Genomic DNA, 23278 nt, shown 5'->3' with positions numbered 1-23278 from the left:
TAAGAACATGCATGATTCATGGGAAGAGGTCAATATATCAACATTAACAGGAGTTTGGAAGAAATTGATTCCAACCCTCATGACCTTGAGGGGTTCAAGACTTCAGTGGAGGAAATAACTGCAGATGTGGTGGAAAAGCAAGAGAACTAGAATTAGAAGTGGAGCCTGAAGAAGTAACTGAACTGCTGCAATCCCATGATAAACGTTCATGGGTGAGGAGTTGCTTCTTACAGGTGAGCAAAAAAGTGGTTTGCAGGGGCTTCCCTGGTGGCACAGTGGTTAAGAATCTGCCTGCCAAGGCAGGGGACACGGGTTCGAGCCCCGGTCCGGGAAGATCCCACATGCCGCAGAGCAACCAAGCCCATGTGCTGCAACTACTGAGCCTGCGTGCCACAACTACTGAAGCCCGTGCGCCTAGAGCCCGTGCTCCGAAACAAGAGAAGCCACTGAAACGAGAAGCCCACGCACTGCAGCGAAGAGTAGTCCCCTGCTCGCCACAACTAGAGAAAGCCTGCGAGCAGCAACTAAGACCTGAGGCAGCCAAAAATAAATAAATAAATAAAATTTATAAAGGAAAAAAAAACAGCATTGCATGCTACAGAGAAATCATTCACGAAAGGAAGAGTCAATCGATGTGGCAAACTTCTTTTTTTTTTAAGATTTTTTTGATGTGGACCATTTTAAAATCTTTATTGAATTTGTTACAACATTACTTCTGTTTCATGGTTTTTTGGTCGCGAGGCACATAGGATCTTAGCTCCCCGACCAGGGATTGAACCCACACCCCCTGCATTGGAAGGCAAAGTCTTAAGCACTGGACCGCAGGGAAGTCCCAATGTGGCAAACTTCACTGCTGTCTTATTTTAAGAAATTGCAGTAGTCACCCCTACCTTCAGCAACCACCACGTGATCAGTCAGCAGCCATCCACACTGAGGTATTGACCGAAGGTGAGGGGGTGGGGTGAGGTGGGGGGATGGGGGGGAGTCAGTATATATACGATTTTAGTGAAGGGGAGATGCATGCAATCAAGCACACATTTTGGCAGCAGGTTGCTGCTAGTCACGAAGAGCAGAGGTCTCCGTTAATGATTTTAGTGCTTTTCTAGATATGAGAAGATACAAGAAATTGGGCTCATAAAATCTCCTGAAAATATCTAACTATCTGAAGGCCTGTTCTGCCAGTTTTTCCCAAAGCACAGAGTGCCTCATTCCTGATCTCCGCCCTTAACTCCTTTCAGGGAGTGCCGAAGGTCAGTAACTGCAGTGGCCAGTGACTTCATTCTTGTAGAACCACGTGGCGAGTGACAATTCTTAGTTGGCTGTGGCAAGACCCTCCACTGGCAAAAAGATTACAACTCACTGAAGGCTCAGAGGATGGTTAGCATTTTTTAGCAATAAAGTTATTTTTAAATTAAGATATGTACATTATTTTTAGACATAATGCTATTGGACACTTTACAGACTACAGTATAGTGTAAACCTAACTTTTATATGCACTGGGAAACCAAAAAATGCCTGTTTGCTTTACTGTGATGGTCTGGAATTGAACCCACGGTATCTCTAAGGTATGCCTGTACTAAAAAAATTATTGAATAAATGGTGATGACAAGAAAATACCTACATCAAAAGGTTTTGTGAGGATTAACTGAGTGTACCTGGAGGAATATAAAGTGCTTCAATACAGTGTCCAGCACATAGTAAGCTCAATAATGTTCGCTAATACCATTATCAAAGGAATCCAGAAGAGGGTGAGGCGTGGCATGAGCAGAGGCAGTCACAGAGTGTCAACAAGAGGCAGGTCTTGAGCTTGATCTGGAAAGATAAGGATTTTTCCGCTGGGCAGAGGGATGGGGGCGCGGCAGGCGGTTGGAAGAGTCTCCTCTTCCATACAAGCTGCCCCTCCCTCACAGGTGCTCTCCCAGCTCCTCCATTAAATGCAGAGTCATCCCACTAAGAATCATCTATTGACCAGCCTCTCTCTGCCCATCCATTAAGCCATTTATCTTTCATTTCTAGGCCACCAGGGCCTAGATGAATTTCACCCCAAAAGGGCGCACAATAATGTTGTCGAATTGATTTCTGAAATCTGTAGAAAAGGCACAGGCTACTCTTCAGACCAGCAATCCCGGCCTGGGGACCTATCCTAGAGAAATACTCAAAGGTCAGCATGAAAAATCACATACAAGGGTGTCCACTACAGCATGGCTTGTGAGGGGGGAAAAACAGAAGCAACCAGAATGTCCACCCGTGAAAAAAGAATAAATACACTATGGTGCATCCATACTGTGCAGAGGTGAAACTAAGTAACACAGATGCTTATGTACCAGCATGAAAAATCTCCAAAATATATTGTTAAATTGGGGGGGGGGGGAAGGTTGGAGGGGGACTTCTCTGGTGGTCCAGTGGGTAAGACTCCATGCTCCCAAGGCAGGGGGCCCAGGTTCCATCCCTGGTCGGGGAACTAGATCCCACATGCATGCCACAACTAAGAAGCTTGCATGCCACAACTAAATAAAAAAAGATCCCGCGTGCCGCAACTAAGGCCCGGTGCAGCCAAAATAAATTAAATAAATTAAAATAACAACAACAACAACAAAAGGCTGGAGGTTGGAGAATACACGCTACATGATCTCATTTATGTAAAACAAGCAAGTATTCTATAACCACACACACAAGAACCTAAAGATTTCTCTGGAGATATAGATAAGCATTAACACGATAGATACGTGTTAAAACCACTGTGCGTTTCAAAACTGTGCCTGAGGACTTCCCTGGTGGCACAGAGGTTAAGAATCCGCCTGCCAGTGCAGGGGACACAGGTTCGAGCCCTGCTCCGGGAAGATCCCACATGCCGCGGAGCAACTAAGCCCGTGCGCCACAACTACTGAGCCTGCGCTCTAGAGCCCGCGAGCCACAACTACTGAGCCCACGTGCCACAACTACTGAAGCCCGCGCACCTAGAGCCCGTGCTCTGCAACAAGAGAAGCCACCGCAATGAGAAGCCCGCGCACCGCAACGAAGAGTGGCCCCCACTCGCCAAAACGAGAGAAAAGCCAGCGCGCAGCAACGAAGACCCAGCACAGCCAAAAATAAATAAATAAAATAAAACATTTAAAAGTGGAAGCATTTAAAAAAAAAACTGTGCCTGAAAAATATTAAGTTTTCAATGAGAATTTGCTGAAATGAATGAAGATGTATGTACATGAGCAGAAAAAGACTGGAAAATGAATCTGCTTTTCGTGCTAAATATTTCTGTACTGTTTTCATTTTAAGAGGCCGCACTAATGTATTACTTGCGTAATTTAAATGAACTCAAAATAGCTCTTCAAAAACAAACAAAAAAACGTTGCAGGACCTGGATAGATCATGAAGGGGTCTATGCACCAACTCTTGAATAACTTTTCAAGGTAGCTAATTTAATCGTACTGACCAATCAGGCATCTTACACAGCAACTCAACTCTCACTTTACCTCTCCAGCATCAAACTTCTCAACAGCAGACGAACAGAAAAGTGGTGCGTTTTAAACTGTTCTGAAAAACAGTTAATAGCATGCCCTTCCTAAAGGGTGTTCTAACAAACCACGCGCCGGGCCTCCCCCGCGCACACCAAGGAACACAGTAAGGACCGCGGCTGGGCGCGAAAGGTCCTCCAGGCAGGTGTGCGCACACGGAGTCCCGGAAAGGAAACTCACTCTCCGACTTGCCTTTTCACGATCTGTAATCTGTCTCTCCTTCTGAGGCTTCATCTCCCGGAGGAACTAATTTCTTCTGTGATGCAGCCCAGAGCCCAAGGTCACCTGGTCAGGGGAGGAGAAGCGCGATGTTAAAACCCCGGGAGAAGAGGCGCGCGCAGTGGGTGGCATCCTCGTGGTTCGGTTCTAACCCGAACCGACACCTGCATTTCAGAAGAGGAATCGTCAGCCCTCATCCCACCTGCTAATTCAAACTTGCGCGCCATTGCGCCCCTGGTCCTGAGGGGCGCAGGGATGAGCACCAGAGGGGAGGGTGGGCCGGGAACCCTCACCCACACCCGGAGACGGGCCTGCCGGTGCCCGAGCGTCCTCGGCCGAGCTGAAACCCAGGCGAGGCGGGCCCGTCCCCCCTCCCGGGTCTCCGCTACCTCTCGGGCCGGTGCGCAGAGGTCTTCAGCCTCGGGCGTGCGCCGGAGAGAAAAGGAGGGAGGGCGAGCCGCGTAGACCAGGGCGGGAGATGCAGATCCCAAGGCTCGACCACCGCCGGCTGGGAAGGTGCGGCGTGGCGAGGGCCGGCTTCGGGTCCGCTCTGCGCAGCTCCCTCCGGAGCGCCGCGCCTGGCTCCAGCGCGCCGCGGGTCCGAAATGCCGCAGCCGCTGCGGGAGTGAACTCCGCACCTGGAAAATCGATCTGAGACGCGCAAGAGCCTCCCATTGGTCTCCAACGGGCGGCAGGCTCTAGACTGGGGGCGGGGGCGCCAGAGCGGGGTCTTCAGTGGGGGAGGGGGCCGAGGGCGGGAGCGCCGGCTGTCCATCAAAGGCCACGCCCTCCCCATGCCCAACGCCCCCTATGGCTCCGCCCATGGGGGGCCGGGCCCGAGTACGCCACGCCGAAAACGTCTGCACCCCCGCGGGAGATTCTATTGGCTGGAAGGCCGTGGGAAGCTACTATCAGCAACCAATTGAAATGCAAATCGCCCCTGTGTAGGCGGGGGTGACCGCACGCTTCCTCAGGAGCCAATAGAGAAGAGGAACAACGAAGCGCTTCCCGACACCGTGGGTCGGCGGAAGATGGCGGCCGCCGAAAGGGGTTGGTGTTTGTGCGAGTTATTGAGGTGAGGAGCGGGTGGTGTGGGCTCGCAGGCGTTTTCCGTACCGCAGTTGTACTTGTTCTCCCAGTGCGACTAATGTTTGAGAGGAAGGGCTTTCCTTGTCCCGAATCTAAGCTATTTTCTCAAGGTCAGTGACCGTTTCCTCTCCCTTTGGGGTCTTCTAGATAGACAAAGAGGCTGCGTTAAAACTCAGTTTACCGCGTTTTCTTTCCCTGCCCCACTGCTGGCTGAGGGCTCGAGTTTCCCTCCCGGCTTTAGCTTTTTCTTTGTCTTATTCGCACTTCTATTCGTCTGTCATAAATTATTCGCATTCATTCCTCATTGTCCTTTATGGTTGAGCCACGAATCATTTTCCAATCTATCATGTTCTTTTTGGTGAAGAAGAAACCGGGTCTTCCTTTTTCTTGTCTTAGTTTGTCTTCTTTCACTCACCAGAACTGTCGTTGTTAGCATATGTCATTTAAATGTCAAGTTTATGTTGAATCCTCTTCTTGATTTTCCATTGATTTCTTTTCTGATGGATGTAAGAATAGTTATATAAAATATTTCTACCTTGTTGTCATTGCATAGGTAATACGTTGTTTCTTGTAGAAAAGTTAGGAAATAAATGAGCAAAACAGAAGTCTCCAGGAATGCTACCATCCAGAGATAACTATTGTTAACATTTTGGTGAAAAAACTCCCAGACCTTTTTTCCACATTTGTTGTTGTAATACTACTGTATTTTACATGTGTTGACTTACACTAGTAAAACAGAAGACCTAGTATATTCTACCTACACACCTCTTTTAAAACTTACATATTTTTGTTCAGGTTGAAATTTTATCATTAATACGATAGCATCGTGAATAGCAGTGTATATGTATTCTCTCCAAAATTCAGGTATTATTTCTTCATTATTGCCCCCTCTACTTCAAATTCTGTAATGATTATTTAAATCATTGGGACAGGAAAGTCTATTTTCACAGCGTTCATATTCTTCCCTGCCATTTGAAATATCCCAGACTCCCTGCTTTGCACATAATAATGACTAAATAAAAGTTTGCTGAATGGAATGATTCACTGTTGATTACAGTTATCTTTTTAAAGTCTTGTGTTTAAATATGAATAAATATTTAATGGCACACATTTTAGTTATATTTAAACAAATTCTAAAATGGTTAATTTTGATGTGCAGGTACTGTAGGATGTTTAATAAATTTCTTTATAGAGCCTGTATGTGTATCTTTGAAACTAACAGACTCAAAACAAAGGACTGGTTCAACTCTAGTCATTAATATGATTTTTTTTTTCTGATTTTCAGTTGAATAGTTGAGTTTGAAAATCCTATCACGTTTATTTTCCCACTTAAGTCATTTGAAGGAAATGTCGTAAAAATCTTTGGATTCTGTGAGTCAACTACATTTTAAATTAAACAGACTTTTTGTCTTGTCCTGGGAAAGCTAACTATCCAAGATAATACGGCTTTTATGAACTGATATATTCCAAACATTAAGTGGCCAGTCTTACCACTTCTGTCAAGCTCTCTTCATCCTTTACAGCAGTGGTTCTTAAAGTGTGGTCCATAGACCCCTGCAAATCCCCAAGACCCTTTTAGTGGGTCCTCAAGGTCAAAATTATTTTTTTAATAATGTTGGGATAACGTTCATTTTGTTGACATTTGCACTGATAGTGCAAAAGTAATGGTGGATAAAACTGCTACTTAGCACAAATCAAGGCAGTGACATCAAACTGTACTAGTAGTCATTGTGTTTCACCTCCATGCACTTGCTAAAGCCAGTTTTTCTTAAGAATGTCCTTGATGAAGCAGTAAAAATTATTAATTTTCTTAAATCTCAACCCTTGAGTACATTATCTTTTTAATATTCTGTATGACAAGTTGGGGGGAACACATAAAGCACTTTGACATACGGAAGTAAAATGGTTATCTCAAAGAAAACCTCTAGTATGATTGCCTACATTGCAAGTTGAATTAGACACCTACTTTTTACAGGACACAGTTTTTATTTGAAAGACTGACTGACAGACAAACTGATTTGGGTATTTAGTAGATATTTTCTTGAAAATGAATGATTGACCCTGTCACTTCAAAGAAAACAAGTGACTGGGAATTCCCTGGCAGTCCAGTGGTTAGAACTCTGCATCCACTGCAGGGGGCACAGGTTCAATCCCTGGTTGGGGATCCCCAAGCTGTGTGTGCAGCCAAAAAAAAACCAGAAACAAAGAAAACAAGTGACAGAATTTGTTGCTAATGATAAAGTTTGAGTTTTCAAGTGAAAGTTAGAATTTTGGGAAACTTGTATCTGCCATTCTGACCTTGACCATTTTCCAATACTTAAAACATTTTTCCTGATGAGATGGGTAGTAATCTTAACAAATGTGATTTTGGGGTATTGTATAAAGCAATGTGTCAACATTTGGAGACTCTCCATAACTCATGAACCGATATTGCCCAAATAAGTCACAATGTTACAAAATCACATACAGAAAAGTTCCATTCAAAGGGCAAGATAAACCAATAGATTTCAGTGTAACAGAGCATGGAAAGGGCATTGATAGGGTTTCAGATTCCATGTTGCAATTGACTGTTAAGAAATTGCCACTTGTCTAATTTGGTGTAGTATTACAGAAGGATTTAGTAGCCAGAATAGGCCATTTAAAAATACTCCTCTCTTTTCCTGCTACGTATGTGAGTGAGCCTGGGTTTTCTTCATATACTTGAACCAGAACAACATATCATTACAGATTGAATGCAGAAGCACATATGAGAAGCCACTGTCTTCTGTTAAGCCAGACATTAAAAACAGTGACACCCTCCTTACTACTTTTTTTGGTTTAGAAAACATAAGTTTTTTAAAATAAAAATATGTTTATGTCATATAATGGGTTTATTTCTTTAATGGATTCATAATTTTTAAAAAGTTTCTCAGTTTTAATGTCTAATATGTTAAATATTGGTAGATATAATCAGTGTAACAGTGGTTCTCAATCAGAGGTGATTTTGCCCCTGCAGGACATTTGGCAGTGTCTCAAGATATTTTTGATTGTCCTGTTTGGGAGGATACTCCTGGCATCCAGTGCGTCAAGACCAGGGATGCAGTTAAACATTCTATAATGCACACAACAAAGAATTATTTGGTCCAGATTGTCAGTAGTGCTGTGGTTGAGAAACCTGATGTAAACAAAAACTGTATGGAGTCCTCAGCAGTTTTTAAGAGTATAAAGGTGTCCTGAGACCAAATCATCAAGTAATGGACTTGTTCACAATAGGAAATCCCACATGAGAAATTTATTTCAAAACTAAATATCAATAAAATATTTATTCCTCTAAAGAATTTGTATGTTTTCTACTTAGGGACAATGAAAACTATGTAACTACACAGACTATCCCCCTATTTGGTTTTGTCACTAAGCAGCCCAGAGCCCAATCTGCTGTTCACTGCTGTGTACAAATTTAGAGCCTGCATCTCTGTGCCCTCCACCCCCGTCTCCACTCCCCTCCCCACGCCCCAACATACTTTAACCGTATATGTTCCCTGGTCTTGACTTTTCATTATTTAAGTTTTAGTATTTTATTGTTTTTATGTCTTATAGGCCCCTCAAATCCTTTATAAAGGGTAGGCAGCGTATTAAAAAAAATGGTTAGGTACCAGCTATATTAGCCAACCCTATGAGAAAACCATACCTTGAAAAAACAATTTAACATAATTTAAGAGACATCTGAGGAGAAACTAACACAGCATTGTAAAGCAATTATACTCCAGTAAAGATGTTAAAAAAAAAAATTCTCACACACATGAAGTACTGTTTCATAATGTTGTGAGAAAGCCAAGGTAACGGTTTCTATTATTAAAAGTCTTGCATTTCGGTATGACACATTTGTTGTATTGAAACACCCCCCGCCCCCTGCAGAAAAAGAGACATCTGAGGATGTAATAAAGTTTTGCTTTCAGTCAACAAATGTTTTTTGACTGCCTTCTCAGCCAGGTATGATGCTAGACATTGGGATATGGTGGTGAACAGGCCTGGGTCCTTTGCAGAGCCTCCGTCGACCTGGCAGTAATAGAGAACCTTGCAGCAGTGAGTGTGGGAGTGAGGCACATGGGAAGACAGTGGTTTCAGGGTCATGTAAAGAGATCAGATGCAAAACTCAGAATTGAACTGGAAAAATCTAAGCTCCATTCCCCTTCCCTCAAAAATTGTTCTACCTGGGAGTTCCCTGGCCGTCCAGTGGTTAAGACGCTGAGCTTCCACTGCAGGGGTACGGGTTCGATCCCTGGTTGGGGAACTAAGATCCCACAAGCCGTATGGCAAGGCCAAAAAAAAAAAAATTCTGCTTGAGGCAAAGTGAGATAATAAAGATGATTACTGTCTCACCAAACTTTTAACTATGGAATATTGACTATGGAATATTTCTTTGGATTACATATTGTCATTTTGAGGGTCAGATGCCTTTCCCAGTCATATCTTGTTTAGGTTAATAATTAAATTTATTTTAATCCCTTAACACATATACTGAGTTAGGAGAAAGGTGGCTCAACATTGATTTTTACTGCTGATTAAAAAGAAAAAGTACGTTGAATTGCCAGCATGCTGTGGAATTAAAGGGGACCTGCATTTTTGACATTAGGTATTTTGTAGCATTAGAATTTTAATAACTGAGTATTTTGTTAGACTCACGAGCTATAAAAATTTTCTTTGCTGCTAATATATAAAGCAGTTATGTGAAAGTAGACTTTAATTTGTAGCCTTTCTTTTTTTAATGGGCATTATATCCATTTTCACCCTCCTTCCTCTCTCATTTCAGGTTTTTTTATTCATTATTCTTCCCTGGGCTAATTGTATGTGGAGTTTTATGTGTGTGTTTACTCATTGTCCTTTGGGGAATCAGACTGCTGCTACAGAGAAAGAAAAAGTCGGGCTCAACTAGCAAAACTGGGAAAAATCAAACGGTGATTGCATTTTTCCATCCCTACTGCAACGCCGGCGGAGGAGGAGAAAGAGTGTTATGGTGTGCCTTAAGGGCTCTGCAGAAAAAGTAGGTATGCATCTTTCTTAACAATTTGGTATATTGTTACTGTTTTTGTAAAAAATCATCACCCAGAATGTATCTTTCTCTAGTCATAGCCAGGGATTCCTTTTTTAAACTATTCTTCAGTAAGGAAACACTGCTCATATGCCAACCTGTCTTACAATATCCTACTGCATTTTACTTGATATGATAAACAGAAAGGGAAAGTATCTGCCCTTTTATGGCATAATTTAGTGGGGATAACTTGAGAGAGTATGTGGAGAAGAGATTGAATAATAAACAGAAATATACCAAGTACTGTGAAGCACTTTAAACTTGAATACTTTTAGTCAGTGGTGGCACACAGGAAATAATCTCTCTGAAAGCATCTATTTGATTCTGATTTTGATACCATTATCAGTTGGACAGTCTTAAGTAAGTTACCATGTTAGAAAGCATTTGGTGTTACACATCTTTTAATGTTCTAGGCTTCCTTCTCCCCACCCCTATCCCACAAGAAAAGAAAAGGCACAGCAAAATACAGGTTTCATTATTGTTTTATTATATGAGGAAAACTATTATCCCTCCATGGCGACCCTACTTCCTGGCACAGGCCCTTCATTCAGTTTCAGAGTCTTCCCACGTAATGCCCTTAGCTCTACATTTCTACATTCTTGGCCCTTCTTGGCTTCTAGCCACCATCCCTGTGTATCCTCTGCCATCTCCCATAACTGCCTAAACCCAGAGAATTTTCTTAAATCCCAGCTTAATTCCCACCTCCTTGAAGCCTTCCTACTGTAGTCCATACTGTTCTTCCCTTCTCATAACACTGTGCATTAGCCTTGTCTCTAGATAACCCTTGAGGGCAGTGGTCAAGTCTCATGATATCTGTACTCGTACTCCCCAGCAACCCCTATTACTCCTCTACCTGACTGATGAGAAAAAAATCCAAATAATTAGTATGACGTAGAAAATACTTTTTCATCTTGCTCCTGCCACATTTTGTTTCTCATCCCTCCCGTCCCCTCACACATACTTTGCTCCAGCACGCTGACCCAGGAGCATCGCGCCCTCTCAAGATTCCTTGCCTTTGCATCTAGTGTTCCTTTTTTTCTGAAATAACCTTTTTCTCCTTAGGTAAGTCCTACAAGTCTTTCCTGACTCAGCATAAGCTACAGTACACTTTTCATTCAATCTCCCTATACTTGGGGAGTGGGGGAAGCGGGGAGGACCTGCTGTGTATTGGTTTGGCCAAAAAGTTTGTTCGGGTTTCTCTAACATCTTGCGAAAACCCCAAACCAACTTTTTGGCCAACCAGTATCAAGCACTGTTCTAAGGGGTTGAATTTAAATGGTGAACAAGATAGATCAAGTCCCTCTTATGGACCTTAGATTTCAGTTGAGAGAGAGACAAGATAATAAACGGAAAATATCAAATGGTGAGAAGTGTTATATAAGAAATTCAAATAGGGTAATATGAGAGTGACTCCACCCTTTCGACTGAGTAAATTAGGTACAATCTCTGAGGAAATAGCACAACTAAATTCTGACCGACAAAAATAGCTGACGTTTACTGAGCTTTTCCTGTCTGCCGGGCATGGTTCGAAGTGTTTCACACGTGTCAGGTGACTCAGTCCTCATTACAGCCTAGCGAGGTGGCTGCTGTTATCCTCCTGTGACAGACAAGGGAACTGAGTTCCTAGAGCCCATATTCTAAATATGTGCTCTCCTGCTCACTTTATGAAAAGACAGTAAGGGTGAGAAAAGAATTCAAAGCAGAGGGAGCAACTGCTGCAAGTCCCCTAAGACTGGAAGGAGCCTGGCTTGTTCAGAGAAGGGAATCCAGTTTGGCTGAACCCTGCTGAGCAAGTGAGAGAGTTGGGGGGCAGGGGGTTCCAGAGGGAGGTGGCGCCCAGTACGCAGGGTTTGGAAGTTGACAGGCCCTGTTTGGAATCCTTCATGCTCAAACTGTTGCAGTTAGATGGCAGCTGGGGCTGGAGTTGTCGGAAGGCTTCTTCCCTCACAGATCTGGTTCCTGGGCTGGGATGACTGGGTCAGGCATCTCTGTCACCAAGCAGCCTCTCTGTGTGACTAGCTTGGGCTTGCACACGACATGGCGGTCTCAGGATAGCAGGACTTCTTACATGACAGCTGTCTCCCCTTAGAGTGAAGTAGAAAGGTGCCAGTCTCTTAGAGCCTGGGCCCAGAAACTGGCACAATGTCACTTTTGCCATATTCTATTGGTAAAAGCAGTCAAGAGCCCACTGTTACTCCAGGGGAGGGGACATAGATCCACCTCTCAATGGGAAAAGTGTCAAAGATTTTGTGGCCGTCTTTAAGCTGCCAGAGATGACCATCCTTTTTATATTTTAAAAGGCTCAATCTAGTTGCTGGGAGGAGGGCTAGGGAGGAGTGATTAGATGCTCATCCTTTAGACATCACAGCACCCTGGGGTCTTCATCAGTACACAGCACATTATTTGTTTATATATCTGTTCTCTCCACTGGACTGAGCTCCTTGAGGATAAAGACTCTCCATCATCCCTTATTCTCTAGAACCTAGTAGCTCACACTAGATAGTTAATAAATGTTTTATATGACTCAGAGAATAATCATAAACACAGCCAGAGTGAGGCCAAAGTGTTAAAATCATAAGAACGTACTTTTCCATATTTCCGTTATAATTATATCTAATTGTGATGCCGGCACAAGGTCTTGCTTAAAACCTTTGTGCATTTCTCAGATTAAAAACACTAATGCTTTAGCATTTATGATCCTATCTAAAGATACCTTTAGTGAATTTTAACTCTTGTTTATGAATATTTTATTAATATTTCATTACCATTATAATGCTGAGAAAGTTGTCAAAATTTTTGAATACTTCTTAAAAATGAAAATGTCTCATTTATAAATCAGTAATTTTGTTGATGTCTGCTGGAGGGAAACTCTTAGTGGAGGAAAAAGCAAAGAACTAGAAGTCTCCTTTGGAAGACTGACATTTTAGTTGTAGGGCAGTGGAAGAAGACCCAGGAGAGAGTGGAGTCAGTAAAAAAACAGTGGAAAATATTTTTTTAGTCTAAAAATAAGCTGTTTTATGATTGTGAGAAAATAATTATCTACAACCTAAACTGATTTTAACCTAAACTAATGAAATTCTTAACTGTTACATTCTGTTTTAGGTATCCTGAAGCAGTTTATGTTGTTTACACTGGTGATGCTGATGTCAGTGGTCAACAGATACTGGAAGGTGCTTTCAGAAGATTTAACATCAGATTAACTTGCCCAGTGAAGTTTGTTTTATTAAGGAAGCGCTACCTTGTGGAAGATGCACTCTATCCTCATTTCACACTGCTGGGCCAAAGTCTGGGATCCATTTTTCTTGGCTGGGAAGCTCTGATGCAGTGTGTTCCCGATGTTTACATTGATTCTATGGGCTACGCTTTCACACTTCCTCTGTTTAGGTATTTAGGCTGTTGCCGAGTTGGAAGCTATGTTCATTATCCCACCATCAGCACGGACATGCTCTCTGTAGTGAAGAATCAAAATGTCGGATTTAACAACGCAGCCTTCATCACCAGGAATCCTTTTCTCAGCAAAGTAAAGCTTATCTACTACTATTTATTTGCTTTTATATATGGGCTTGCTGGTTCTTGCAGTGATGTCGTCATGGTCAATTCTTCTTGGACGCTAAACCATATTCTCTCACTGTGGAAGGTTGGGAATTGCACTAATATTGTTTATCCACCTTGTGATGTACAGACGTTTCTGGACATTCCCTTACACAAGGAGAAGACAACCTCAGGACATTTACTGGTTTCGATTGGCCAGTTCAGGCCTGAAAAGAATCATCCTTTGCAGATCAGAGCCTTTGCTAAATTGCTGGATAAAAAGGAGGCTGAGTCACTTCCTCCACTTAAACTTGTCCTCATTGGAGGTTGTCGTAACCAAGACGATGAACTTAGGGTAAACCAACTGAGAAGGCTTTGTGAGGACCTGGGAGTTCAAGAAGACGTGGAATTTAAAATAAACATTCCATTTGATGAATTAAAGAATTACTTGTCTGAAGCAACAGTTGGTCTGCATACCATGTGGAACGAGCATTTTGGGATTGGTGAGTTTGTCCTGTAAACAACTTGTTTGGTGCCATGAGATATACATTTTAGGTGATTTTGATAAAATGATAATATTCCGGAAGTTTTCAGCAAGTCCTCAGTCTCTTCCCTGAGTCCACCAAGTGTGCTTTCCTCATTTGAGACCCTGTAAAACATATAATCAATAATAATAGCTAATGTTTATTGACCACTCACTGTGTGGTGGTCACTCTCAAGGTCTTTACAAGTATTATTTGACTTAACTCTCTGGAACTTCACTTAATAGGTATTATGATTATTTCCATTTTGTAAACTCAGAGGCACAGAGACACAGAGAGGGTTTAGACCTTGCCTAAGTTCAGTCACACAGTAAGAGATAGAGCTCAGATTCGAATCCAGACAGCCTCTGCTCTTAACTACTGTATTTTCTCTCCCCACCTAACCCCATCTATGTGCTGGTTCAGATTCCTGGGCCTCATGCTAATCCCACCGAGGAGCCACATCAGAATCTCTGGGTGGGCCCAGGTGGAGGTGTTTTGGTAAAGCCCCTCAGGTGATTCTGTTGTGCATCAAAGGCCGAGAGCCCCTGTCTCCAGGTAGGCTCCTCAGGAGAACCTTTTGGTTCTTTTATTGATTGTGTGCTCATTACTGGAATGGCCTCAGGTGTTCAGTTTGGACAGCCGTGTGAATGGTGGTGGCTTTCGCCCACAGAGGCCTCCAAGAGCAGAGCAGTGAGGGGCTGAGTTTCGAGCATGTGGAGTGAAATTGGCTGAGGGACATGTGTGTGGCCAGCGGGCCTCGTACGTGTGAGTCTGAAGTAAGGAGAGGGAGCTGGCCCAGGAGTACAGGCTGCGGAGTTGTCCGGGCGGGTACCGCAGCCCGGTGGGCGTGGACGTGCATGTGGACCGGGTGGCCTAAGGGGAGCCTGCAGAGCAACAGGAGGCCCACAGTGCAAAAGGCTGAGAACAGTGAGAGGCCACAAGTTGGCAGAAGGGGAGCCAGTGAAGGAGAAGGAAGGAAACCAGGCAGAGAGTCATGGAAACCAAGGGAAGTGAGGGTTTAGGGAAGAAGGGAAAGGGCGACAGATTCCAGTGCTGCCCAGATGCTGGGCAAGATGAGGGCATGGGGGGCGACCTGGGCGAGAGCAGTGTCGACAGAGGAGTGGGCGTGAGGGTCACTGGTGGGGGGTGAGTGGAGCGCTGAGCGCAGATGAGCCAGTGGACCCCCACGCTGGCCCTGAGGGGGAGATGGAAGGAGAGACACTGGCCAGGGGCGGACTTGTGACCTGGGGGGGTGGGGGGGTGCTGGTGCTGGTGCTGGTGGGGGGGGGGGGGTGCGCGCGTGCGCGCCCTCACGGAGACTTTGTTTTTACGAGTTTGAGCTAGCTTAAGGGCTGATAGGAAGGGGCCGGTAGAGAGGGAGAAGTGGAAGATTCTAGAGGGAGAGGGTAAAATTGATTAGGTCAAAGTCTCTAAGAAAGTACAGAGGAACGGTATCCAGCTTGGAACGGAATATTATGGTGTAATCCATATTTTTCAAATAAGAGTTCAAATTAAAGCATTAGCAGAAAATTCTATAGAGATTTCGCCCGTGTTGAAGAAACAGTTGTTAATGATTTACCTTCTCTCCTGTGCATCTAGGATGATATCAGCTCTGTACCATCCTTTGGAGAAGTAAGAAAACAGTGAACCAAATCATTTTCTGAAGGGCTTAGTTCTCTCTAGAAACATGGGTAAGAAAGGCTGGCTAGAATAATTTATATCCTCACCTACATCATTTGGCAGAAGCTAATCAAAACTCTCATTTAGTTCAGCACTGCTATCGGGCGGCACACAGTTGTCTCAGATTTGCCAGAAATCCAGGCGGTTACAAAAGCACCAGCCTTACTCAGTGTGCCTCACGAAGATGGCTTACTTTTTTCCTGTTTTCTCCTAATGCTATAATTTGAACATTTTGGTTTTGATATCTTTTTTTTCTAATTGAGGAATATTTTATATTTCAAAGTATTTAGGAATTCTTTAATTAGAAAAATAAAGGCAATGGGATTATCTTTCAGGTTCTAAACGTACCCATGAATTAAATCATTCACATCCCCCTCTTAAAAAACACAACAAAACCTTAAATCACATTGCTGTGAAGTTTTCTTGCAGTAAGAAATAAGACCAACCTGTGCTAGAGTACAAAAACCTGAAATTCTAAAAAAACAATAACGCTGAAATTCTGAGCATGAAACTAATTTATTGATTAGACATCTGGTGTATTCAAGCATAAGGCCTACCAAAGATAGAATTAACACAGCTCATGGAATCGGAAAAGAACCCCATCCAGCACCTGCCTTGTCTCAGATTTCCTGGGGACAAAATTTATGCATTCTGTACTACAGCTTCACCCTAAAGCATTGACATGTGCTTGATACTAACTCGAATAGGATCTGAGAAGCTTTCTGTGCACTCAACTTGGCAAGCGTCATTAGTGATGCAACTTTCAGAAACATTCTTAGGCACAAGAAATAGCACTGCCTGCAGTTAGAGTCTTTGACAAAGAAAAGAATATCATTAAATATAATCTTACAAATAGGAAGAAAAATATACACACTTTGGCCAATGGATTGCTTCACCTATCACGAAAAATGTCACAAGCAGAGATTTTCTTTTGATGAGATTAAAACACCGATACTCAACTTTTAATGTTTTTGATATCTTTTTTTACCCCTTTTTATCTTTTAGTATCCTACTAGTTACCTACCATCTTGCTAATAACATTCTCTAGTCTTCTTTGCTTTATTATCTGCAGTATATTTACTTTTTATAGACTATTCTTCTATCTACTTGTTTGTTTTAGTAAAGACAAGTAGCATTATTATGAAGCTTTGATAACTAAAAAACTTAAAATTATTTTATTTTCACCAGGGAAGTTGAACGAGTGCATTTGTAGGCATACATTTACTTAAATCGCCCGTGAATCTTAAAATTTGTAATGGGTTCTGCTCATCCTTGTTCTTATGAACACATTCAGAAACTTAAAAGACGACATGATTTCTGTTTCTCAGGAATTGTTGAGTGTATGGCAGCCGGCACGATTGTCCTTGCACACAACTCAGGGGGCCCGAAGCTCGACATTGTCGTTCCTCACCAAGGCAAGAGAACTGGGTTTCTGGCTGAAAGTGACGAAGACTATGCTGAGACTATGGCCCATATTCTTTCCATGTCTGCGGAAAAGAGACTCCAGATCAGGAACAATGCTCGTGCGTCTGTAAGCAGATTCTCCGATCAGGAGTTTGAAGTGACGTTCCTAATGTCTGTGGAAAAATTATTTCAGTAATTCCATATCCGTACAAACTAGAGATATTTTATATAAAATGGTTAGATACCTTCATATGTTAATATTTTTCTAAACTCATTCCCTATTGTAATAAAGTTAGTCTAAGCAAGGCCCTCAGCAGTATGTATATAACCAAGGTATTTATTTCGGTGGAAACAGGCAAAATTACCTAAATGGAAAAGGTAACCTTATATAGTTTAAATATAAAAATTTTAGACTAGTGTTTGGTCTCAAATTCTGAAAAATATGGGTCTGAAAGAAAAAAATGAACTATCTTTATTTTGGTATAATCCATATTTTTAAAATCCTATTTATCAAATCACTTTACTTTAGAAACCAGGAAAGAGAATTTCCTTTTAGAAAAAAGGAAATACTGGGGAAAAAATGGGTGATTGATAATTGATTAGTACTTTAGAATCATTTTGACATTTTTGGAACACAAAAATTCTGGTACGTTTAAATTCAAGCAATATTGTGGATAAAATTTTTGAATCTATCTAATTATCCTCTTAAAAGAACGAAAACTTTAAGCAGACTTAATCATGTTCTAAAAGCATGTAGTCAAAAGACAGGCTCACTGTGATTGCTCTGTGTGTGTGTGTGGGCATGTAGAGACCAGGGTACTGCCAGTAATCCTTTCCATTAACTAGGTATTTGTGAAAATAGCTTTATGTTTAGTGCTATCAGTACATTTTTATGGACCTCTCATTATCCCTTAACATTTTCATGTCCCAGAGGCTATGAGTCAGCTTTTTGAAGTCATTCAAGAGGTCTGAGTCAGAACATCACGGTAAGTTGTTTTTCTGATATTGAAGATGTAATATTTGGATCCATCCACATGGTCTCTGTAATCAGCATCATGCATTGTAAGATAGTGAGGTGGCCTTTTGAAAAGAGCACTGGACTAGCAGGTAGAATAGCCGGACCTGACCTCAGCTGCATCGTTTACAAACATCTGACCTTTTGACACTAAAGCTGCTCCCTAATCTTTGAGTGTCAGCTTCTTTCTCTGTAACCTGGAGATGGTAATGGCTGTCCTCACTGCCTTTCATAGTTGTAATGAAAACAGGGAACACAGAAAGTATGTGAAAGTACTTTGAAAATTGTAAAAGTTACTTTAAAGGTAACAATATACAGTAAATGTCATCTAGAATCCTATCTTTATCAATGCATTACGATCCTGTGTAGATTCTTGTTACTAAGCCAGTAACTAGGAATCAGTATAATTTAACAGGACTCCTATCCTGAATAACTAGCATGGAAAAGTGAATATGTACATGTGCAGATATGGCTGTTGAGACTATAACTTTTGACATTTTCTGCATACATAATCACTTCCTTCTAGGTCAGTAAGTTGACCTCCTTCACAGTCTGATACACCTTTGCGCCAGGGGCATGTGAAAGAGGTACATTTTTCCTTTCCAGTCTCCTTGTCCATTCATCAATCCACCCAGCTTCGTTATCTGCTTCCAATTACATTATTGATTCGTCTGCAGGCCGTCTTCTCTCATCAGATCAAAAAGCACCAAAACAGAGTCCTGGGATGTTCTGACACACCAAAGTAGCTTTGTGTTGGAGAGTATTCAATTTAGAAAAGAAAAACTGGTGGAAATTGGAGCTGGAAGGAGCCCTACAAATTCTCTAGTCCAATTTTCTCTTATTTTCAACTTTACAGACAGGAACAATTTAAAGAACTTTGATTCTGTCAGTATCACAAAGTTGTTTAATGACAAAATCAGGATTACCACCCGGGGGTTCTGACCCCCAGCCTGGTGCTTTTTCTTATCTTATAGCTAGTTTTTGAAGCAAGATTCATTACCATTGCCCACTCAGCCTACCCATCTACCCAAAGAAAATCATGGGACTGAAGATAAAGAAATTGAAATGGACAGAGCAAAAGTAGAGGATATAGGAAAGGAAGAAAGGATTCTGAAATTCCACAAAACATTTTTAAGCTAATTTCTTCAAAATGATTTTCATTTATCACAAACCTATCATTAGAAAATTTGCATATATGTTTCCTTTCAGTGTTCCTAATGTGGTGTTAAATGTTTGTTTGTTTCTGAGTACTTGATACCATGAAGAATGTCAAAGCAATATGTCAGCTACTGTCTGCCTGGAGGAATTGAGTGACTGTTAATTCCTGTAAGACACTGCTTTTGAGTGGTCCAAACATGCTGTTTTGAACCTACAGCAGTGGTGATTCACATTCTTATTTCCAGTTGTGCATAACAAACTACATGTTACATGTTCTTTGTATAGTAATTATTTGTATCTAAATATGATTTAGATTTAATAGGTACAAAGTCTATATCTAAATAAGATGAAAGAAGTGGTTTTATTATCTTAGATACTTTTCCCAGTACAGTGCCTTTATACCTCTCATGTAGTCTCCCAATTCTGAATTATTTATTATCTACTGCTAATATTCCCAAGCTCCACATGCCAAGAATTTTTTTTAAAGAAAGAAAAAAGTTTTTAAAGGCAAAACAAAACTGTTTTGCCTCTTGTACCCAAGAATAGGTTGTCAGGTTTAATAGATTTTTTTTAATGAATAAATAAGTGAAGGTGTGTCTGCTAAATATGTCAATGGGTATAATGAAAAAGTTACTTCCCACACTACTATATATAAAATAGATAACTAATAAGAACTACTGTATAGCACAAGGAACTCGAGTATACTTAATACTCTGTAGTGACCTGTATGGGAAAAGAATCTAAAAAAGAGTGGATATATGTATATGTATAACTGATTCACTTTGCTGTACAGCAGAAACACAACATTGTAAATCAACTATACTCCAATAAAAATTTTTTTAAAAGTTACTTCCACTAAACCACAACAAGAAGCTATGCAAATTACTAGAATCAAATTATGCCCATGTAATTTGCCCTACCTCACCCACTCTTCCTCTTTCCCCACCCTAATTAAGGCCACCCTTGGCTTTGGAGAAGCCTCAGTTCCAATACTCTAGCGCTGTGTGCTCACTTGGATCATGCATAACTGTTAGACGACACTTAGAAGGGAGGTTAAGGGTTGATAACACTTCTTGGTACTATTTAAAGAATGATCAAGTTGATAGATATACATAGTTACCAAAACACATGATTTTTCTAACAAAATTTATTCTAAAGACATATGCAAGTCTGATCAGTAGTTTCAATTTAACAGATGTAGCCAAGCCTAAAACCAGAGTAAAGCAATCAGAACTGGGCCTCAAGAACATGATTAAGGTAACAGTGTGTGTAAGATAGGTAAGGTGAATTGGGCTGGAGCAGGTTGAAAAACCTTGCAGATACACATATTTATCACATTGAATACTTCCTAATTTACAGCAAAGAACTCAAAATCTTAGAATGAATGATAAGGGTGGGTGGCTGTTACCTAAAGGAGATTTTAGCCAAGCATCTTGTTATTGGAGCAAACCTGACATGTTTATTCTTAAGCACTGACCTTAAGCATTCCTTTTTTTTTTTTTCTGTATATAATTGATCTTTGGGATTTTTCAGGAACCATGTTTCATTTTCCATGCTTTCAGGTACTGTTTAGAATGAGGATGATACCAGCAGATTCAGTGTCTGAACCAGATAATGTCCTGAAAGTAAATTAAACATGTATATACTGACCACTAAAAGAGCTGTAGAATTAAAGATGCTTCAATCCCTCAGGGTCATGTGTTACCTAGTTTGAAACTAACATAACGGTGAGAAATTGTTAAATATTCTTAGCCTCATGATGTGACCATACTGAGCCCTAAAAGAGTAGAATGTACTCTATACACCAAGTTGGGAGAACAGCCCCTCAGACATAACCAGGAAAATAAAGATAGAAAAGACTGGACACATCCCAGTTAGGGAAATCTTGATACTTACATGCCCCACATTTAATATTATACCAAATGTAAATGCTAAGCAGACCTTAGGAATAATTTAACCAACCACTCCTCATCTTTGTTTACTTGGTTCAGCAATGCATCAATGTGCCAATTCAGTTTTATTTTCATTATAGACCAGATATTTCAGGCCGAATTCTACCACTTACATATAACCACTCTTGTCCTTCATAACAGCAGGTACAACAAATATCTGCTAAGCTCCAGGCGCATGTTCAACACTGGGATTGTTATAATTAATACAAAAAGTTTAAATCTAGTTTCCTGCCTCAAAGAGCTTACAGTCTTAATGAGGAAATTGTATTAGTATTTACTTACTCAGTTAAGAAACATTTTTAGCATGGTGCTAAGCACTATATATAAAAAGATCATCATAAGAAACAAAGACCAGATACAGTCCCTGCCTTCCAGAAGTTTATAATCTATACATTTGAAACTATTAGAAAATAATTCAATGAAACAATAAAATTATTATTTGGTACATAATTGACATGCCTTGTTCCTCTCCTTGCTCAATTACCTTACTCCTGTAAGTGTCAACATCAGCTTCAGAAAAGCATGTTCAGTATACCTTAAGAAATTTCAAAGTCATGGTTTTATAAAACGACAGATTATTTTAAATGAATGAGTTTGTATATTAGTTTTCTATCATTAGTTACAAATGACCACAAACTTAGTTAAAACAACAAAAATGTATTATCTTACAGTTCCACAGGTCAGAAATCTAAAGTGGATTTCAGTAGGCTAAAACCAAGGCATTGGCAGAGCTGCATTCCTTCGACAGGCTTTAGGGGTGAGTCCGTTTCCCTGCCTTTCCCAGCTTCTGCAGGCTACCTGCATTCCTTGGCTTGTGGCCCCTTCCTCCATCTTCAAAGGCAGCAGCATCAAGCTGAATCCCTCTCAGCTGCCACCTCTCTGGTTCTCTCCTTTCCCTCCCTCCTCTACTTTCAAAGACTCTTGTGCTTACATTGAGCCCACCTGAATAATCCAAGATAACCTCCCTATTTTAAGGTCAGCTGATTAGCAACATTAATCCATCTGCGACCTTAATTCCCCTCTGCCAGGTAAAAATATATTCACATCTTTGGGTGCGTGTGGGCTGAGGGGAGCCACATTACTCTGCCAACCACACATGATCTGAAAGATTTCTTAGCGTAAAAGTATTAATTTCTACATTCAGAAGTTAGTCCTATTGTCTAAATTGAGAAGAAAACTAATAAAGCCTTGGGATTACTGGAAAACCCTTACAATAAATGTATATTTATGACTGTTCCCGAAGAGACACTGTAATAGATACTAACTTGTTACTTAAGGAAAAGTTCAATAATCACACTTGTATATTTTGACTGGTGGTTGATGTTCCTGGGTCTTCATCAACAATACAAATTTTGTCATCAGATGGAGTAAAAATACTCTCCAAACCTTCATTTAATTCTGCATATTTCTGTATGCCTATCCTCTCTTTCTTTCCAGCATCCTTAGAGGAACTGGAAACCTCTTCCCTTTTTTCTGCCTCTGTGGAAGTAGAGAGTTTTTCCAGGGATTCTACTACTTCATTTCTCAACTCATCTTCAGATTCTTCAAAATTTCTGAAATAATAAGCAGTAAAAATCAACTTTGGGATATCAAAACCCGAATGAATACATGTGAAAATTAGTGTCCCTTCTCATGCCCCACCCCCACTTGACCAGCTTTTTCACCCAGGTAATAAATTATCATATCAGTCTGGTTTCTCTAAGGATGATGCACAACTAATGTTGGGAGAATCAGTATTCTGTTTAGCTGGATTTGTGTTCAATAACCTTTATTATATTTATTAATATCCATCTACTCTTAGTTTAAAAGAAGAGGAGGGAAGAGAAAGAAAAAAATAATAAGACGGCTGCCATATATTGAGCCCTTCCTATGTGCCGGTCACTGCCCTGGAGCACTTTACACATAGTATATTTCATCTACTAATAACAACACTTGAGGTGGACAATATCATCATCAATTTATAAAGAAGCTAGGCTCAGAGGTTTTTAAAAAGTGCCCAAAGTCTCACAGCTCTTAATTAGTAGGACCAGGAATTGGAATTGTGTCTAAGGCTGCAACTCTGATGCTTTTAGAAAAGAAGAAGGGAAGAGACCAAGAAAACTATCTCAAAGATCACGGATATTTAA

General features: G+C 41.1%; 3 protein-coding genes across 8 annotated transcripts in view; 1 reads left to right on the top strand and 2 right to left on the bottom strand.

The window, feature by feature from the left end:
- ATP7B (ATPase copper transporting beta) overlaps positions 1 to 4463 on the bottom strand; it is a 75815-nt gene extending 71352 nt beyond the window's left edge. Inside the window, 2 exon segments of the mRNA XM_060080299.1 lie at positions 3705 to 3797; positions 4121 to 4463. Coding sequence (XP_059936282.1) covers positions 3705 to 3746 — 42 coding nt within the window. The 5' untranslated portion in view covers positions 3747 to 3797; positions 4121 to 4463.
- A 264-nt stretch (positions 4464 to 4727) lies between these two features.
- ALG11 (ALG11 alpha-1,2-mannosyltransferase) lies at positions 4728 to 22512 on the top strand. 3 transcript variants are annotated; one of them, XR_009530268.1, is made up of 5 exons: positions 4728 to 4806; positions 9610 to 9840; positions 12991 to 13922; positions 16952 to 18013; positions 21824 to 22504. XR_009530268.1 is itself a non-coding variant. In XM_060079745.1 (4 exons), exons 1-4 carry the CDS (start codon positions 4763 to 4765, stop codon positions 17221 to 17223), a joined length of 1479 nt encoding a protein of 492 aa, XP_059935728.1. In that variant the 5' UTR covers positions 4728 to 4762; the 3' UTR covers positions 17224 to 22512. The 3 variants fall into 3 exon arrangements, 1 of the variants encoding a protein (XP_059935728.1); XR_009530269.1 differs by lacking the exon at positions 21824 to 22504 and adding an exon at positions 15543 to 15634 and having other exon boundaries at positions 16952 to 17039; XM_060079745.1 differs by having other exon boundaries at positions 16952 to 22512.
- Positions 20598 to 23278, bottom strand: part of NEK5 (NIMA related kinase 5) — a 62209-nt gene continuing 59528 nt past the window's right edge. For all 4 annotated transcript variants that reach the window (XM_060079741.1, XM_060079743.1, XM_060079742.1 and 1 more), the window contains one exon: positions 20598 to 22705. In XM_060079741.1, coding sequence (XP_059935724.1) covers positions 22444 to 22705 — 262 coding nt within the window. In that variant the 3' untranslated portion in view covers positions 20598 to 22443. The remainder of the gene's footprint in view (positions 22706 to 23278) is intronic.

This window comes from Mesoplodon densirostris, chromosome 17, assembly GCF_025265405.1.
Source record: "Mesoplodon densirostris isolate mMesDen1 chromosome 17, mMesDen1 primary haplotype, whole genome shotgun sequence".
NCBI lineage: Eukaryota > Metazoa > Chordata > Mammalia > Artiodactyla > Ziphiidae > Mesoplodon > Mesoplodon densirostris.
Note: the sequence above shows the minus strand (reverse complement) of the source record. Positions and strands in the feature narration are given on the sequence as shown.

Bases quoted from the DNA above. Each gene is read 5' to 3' on its own strand.
- ALG11 (XM_060079745.1), top strand. From the start codon at position 4,763: ATGGCGGCCGCCGAAAGGGGTTGGTGTTTGTGCGAGTTATTGAG. The intron at 9,841-12,990 runs GTAGGTATGCAT...ATTCTGTTTTAG, and splicing joins TTAAGGGCTCTGCAGAAAAA to GTATCCTGAAGCAGTTTATG. The intron at 13,923-16,951 runs GTGAGTTTGTCC...TCTGTTTCTCAG, and splicing joins GAACGAGCATTTTGGGATTG to GAATTGTTGAGTGTATGGCA.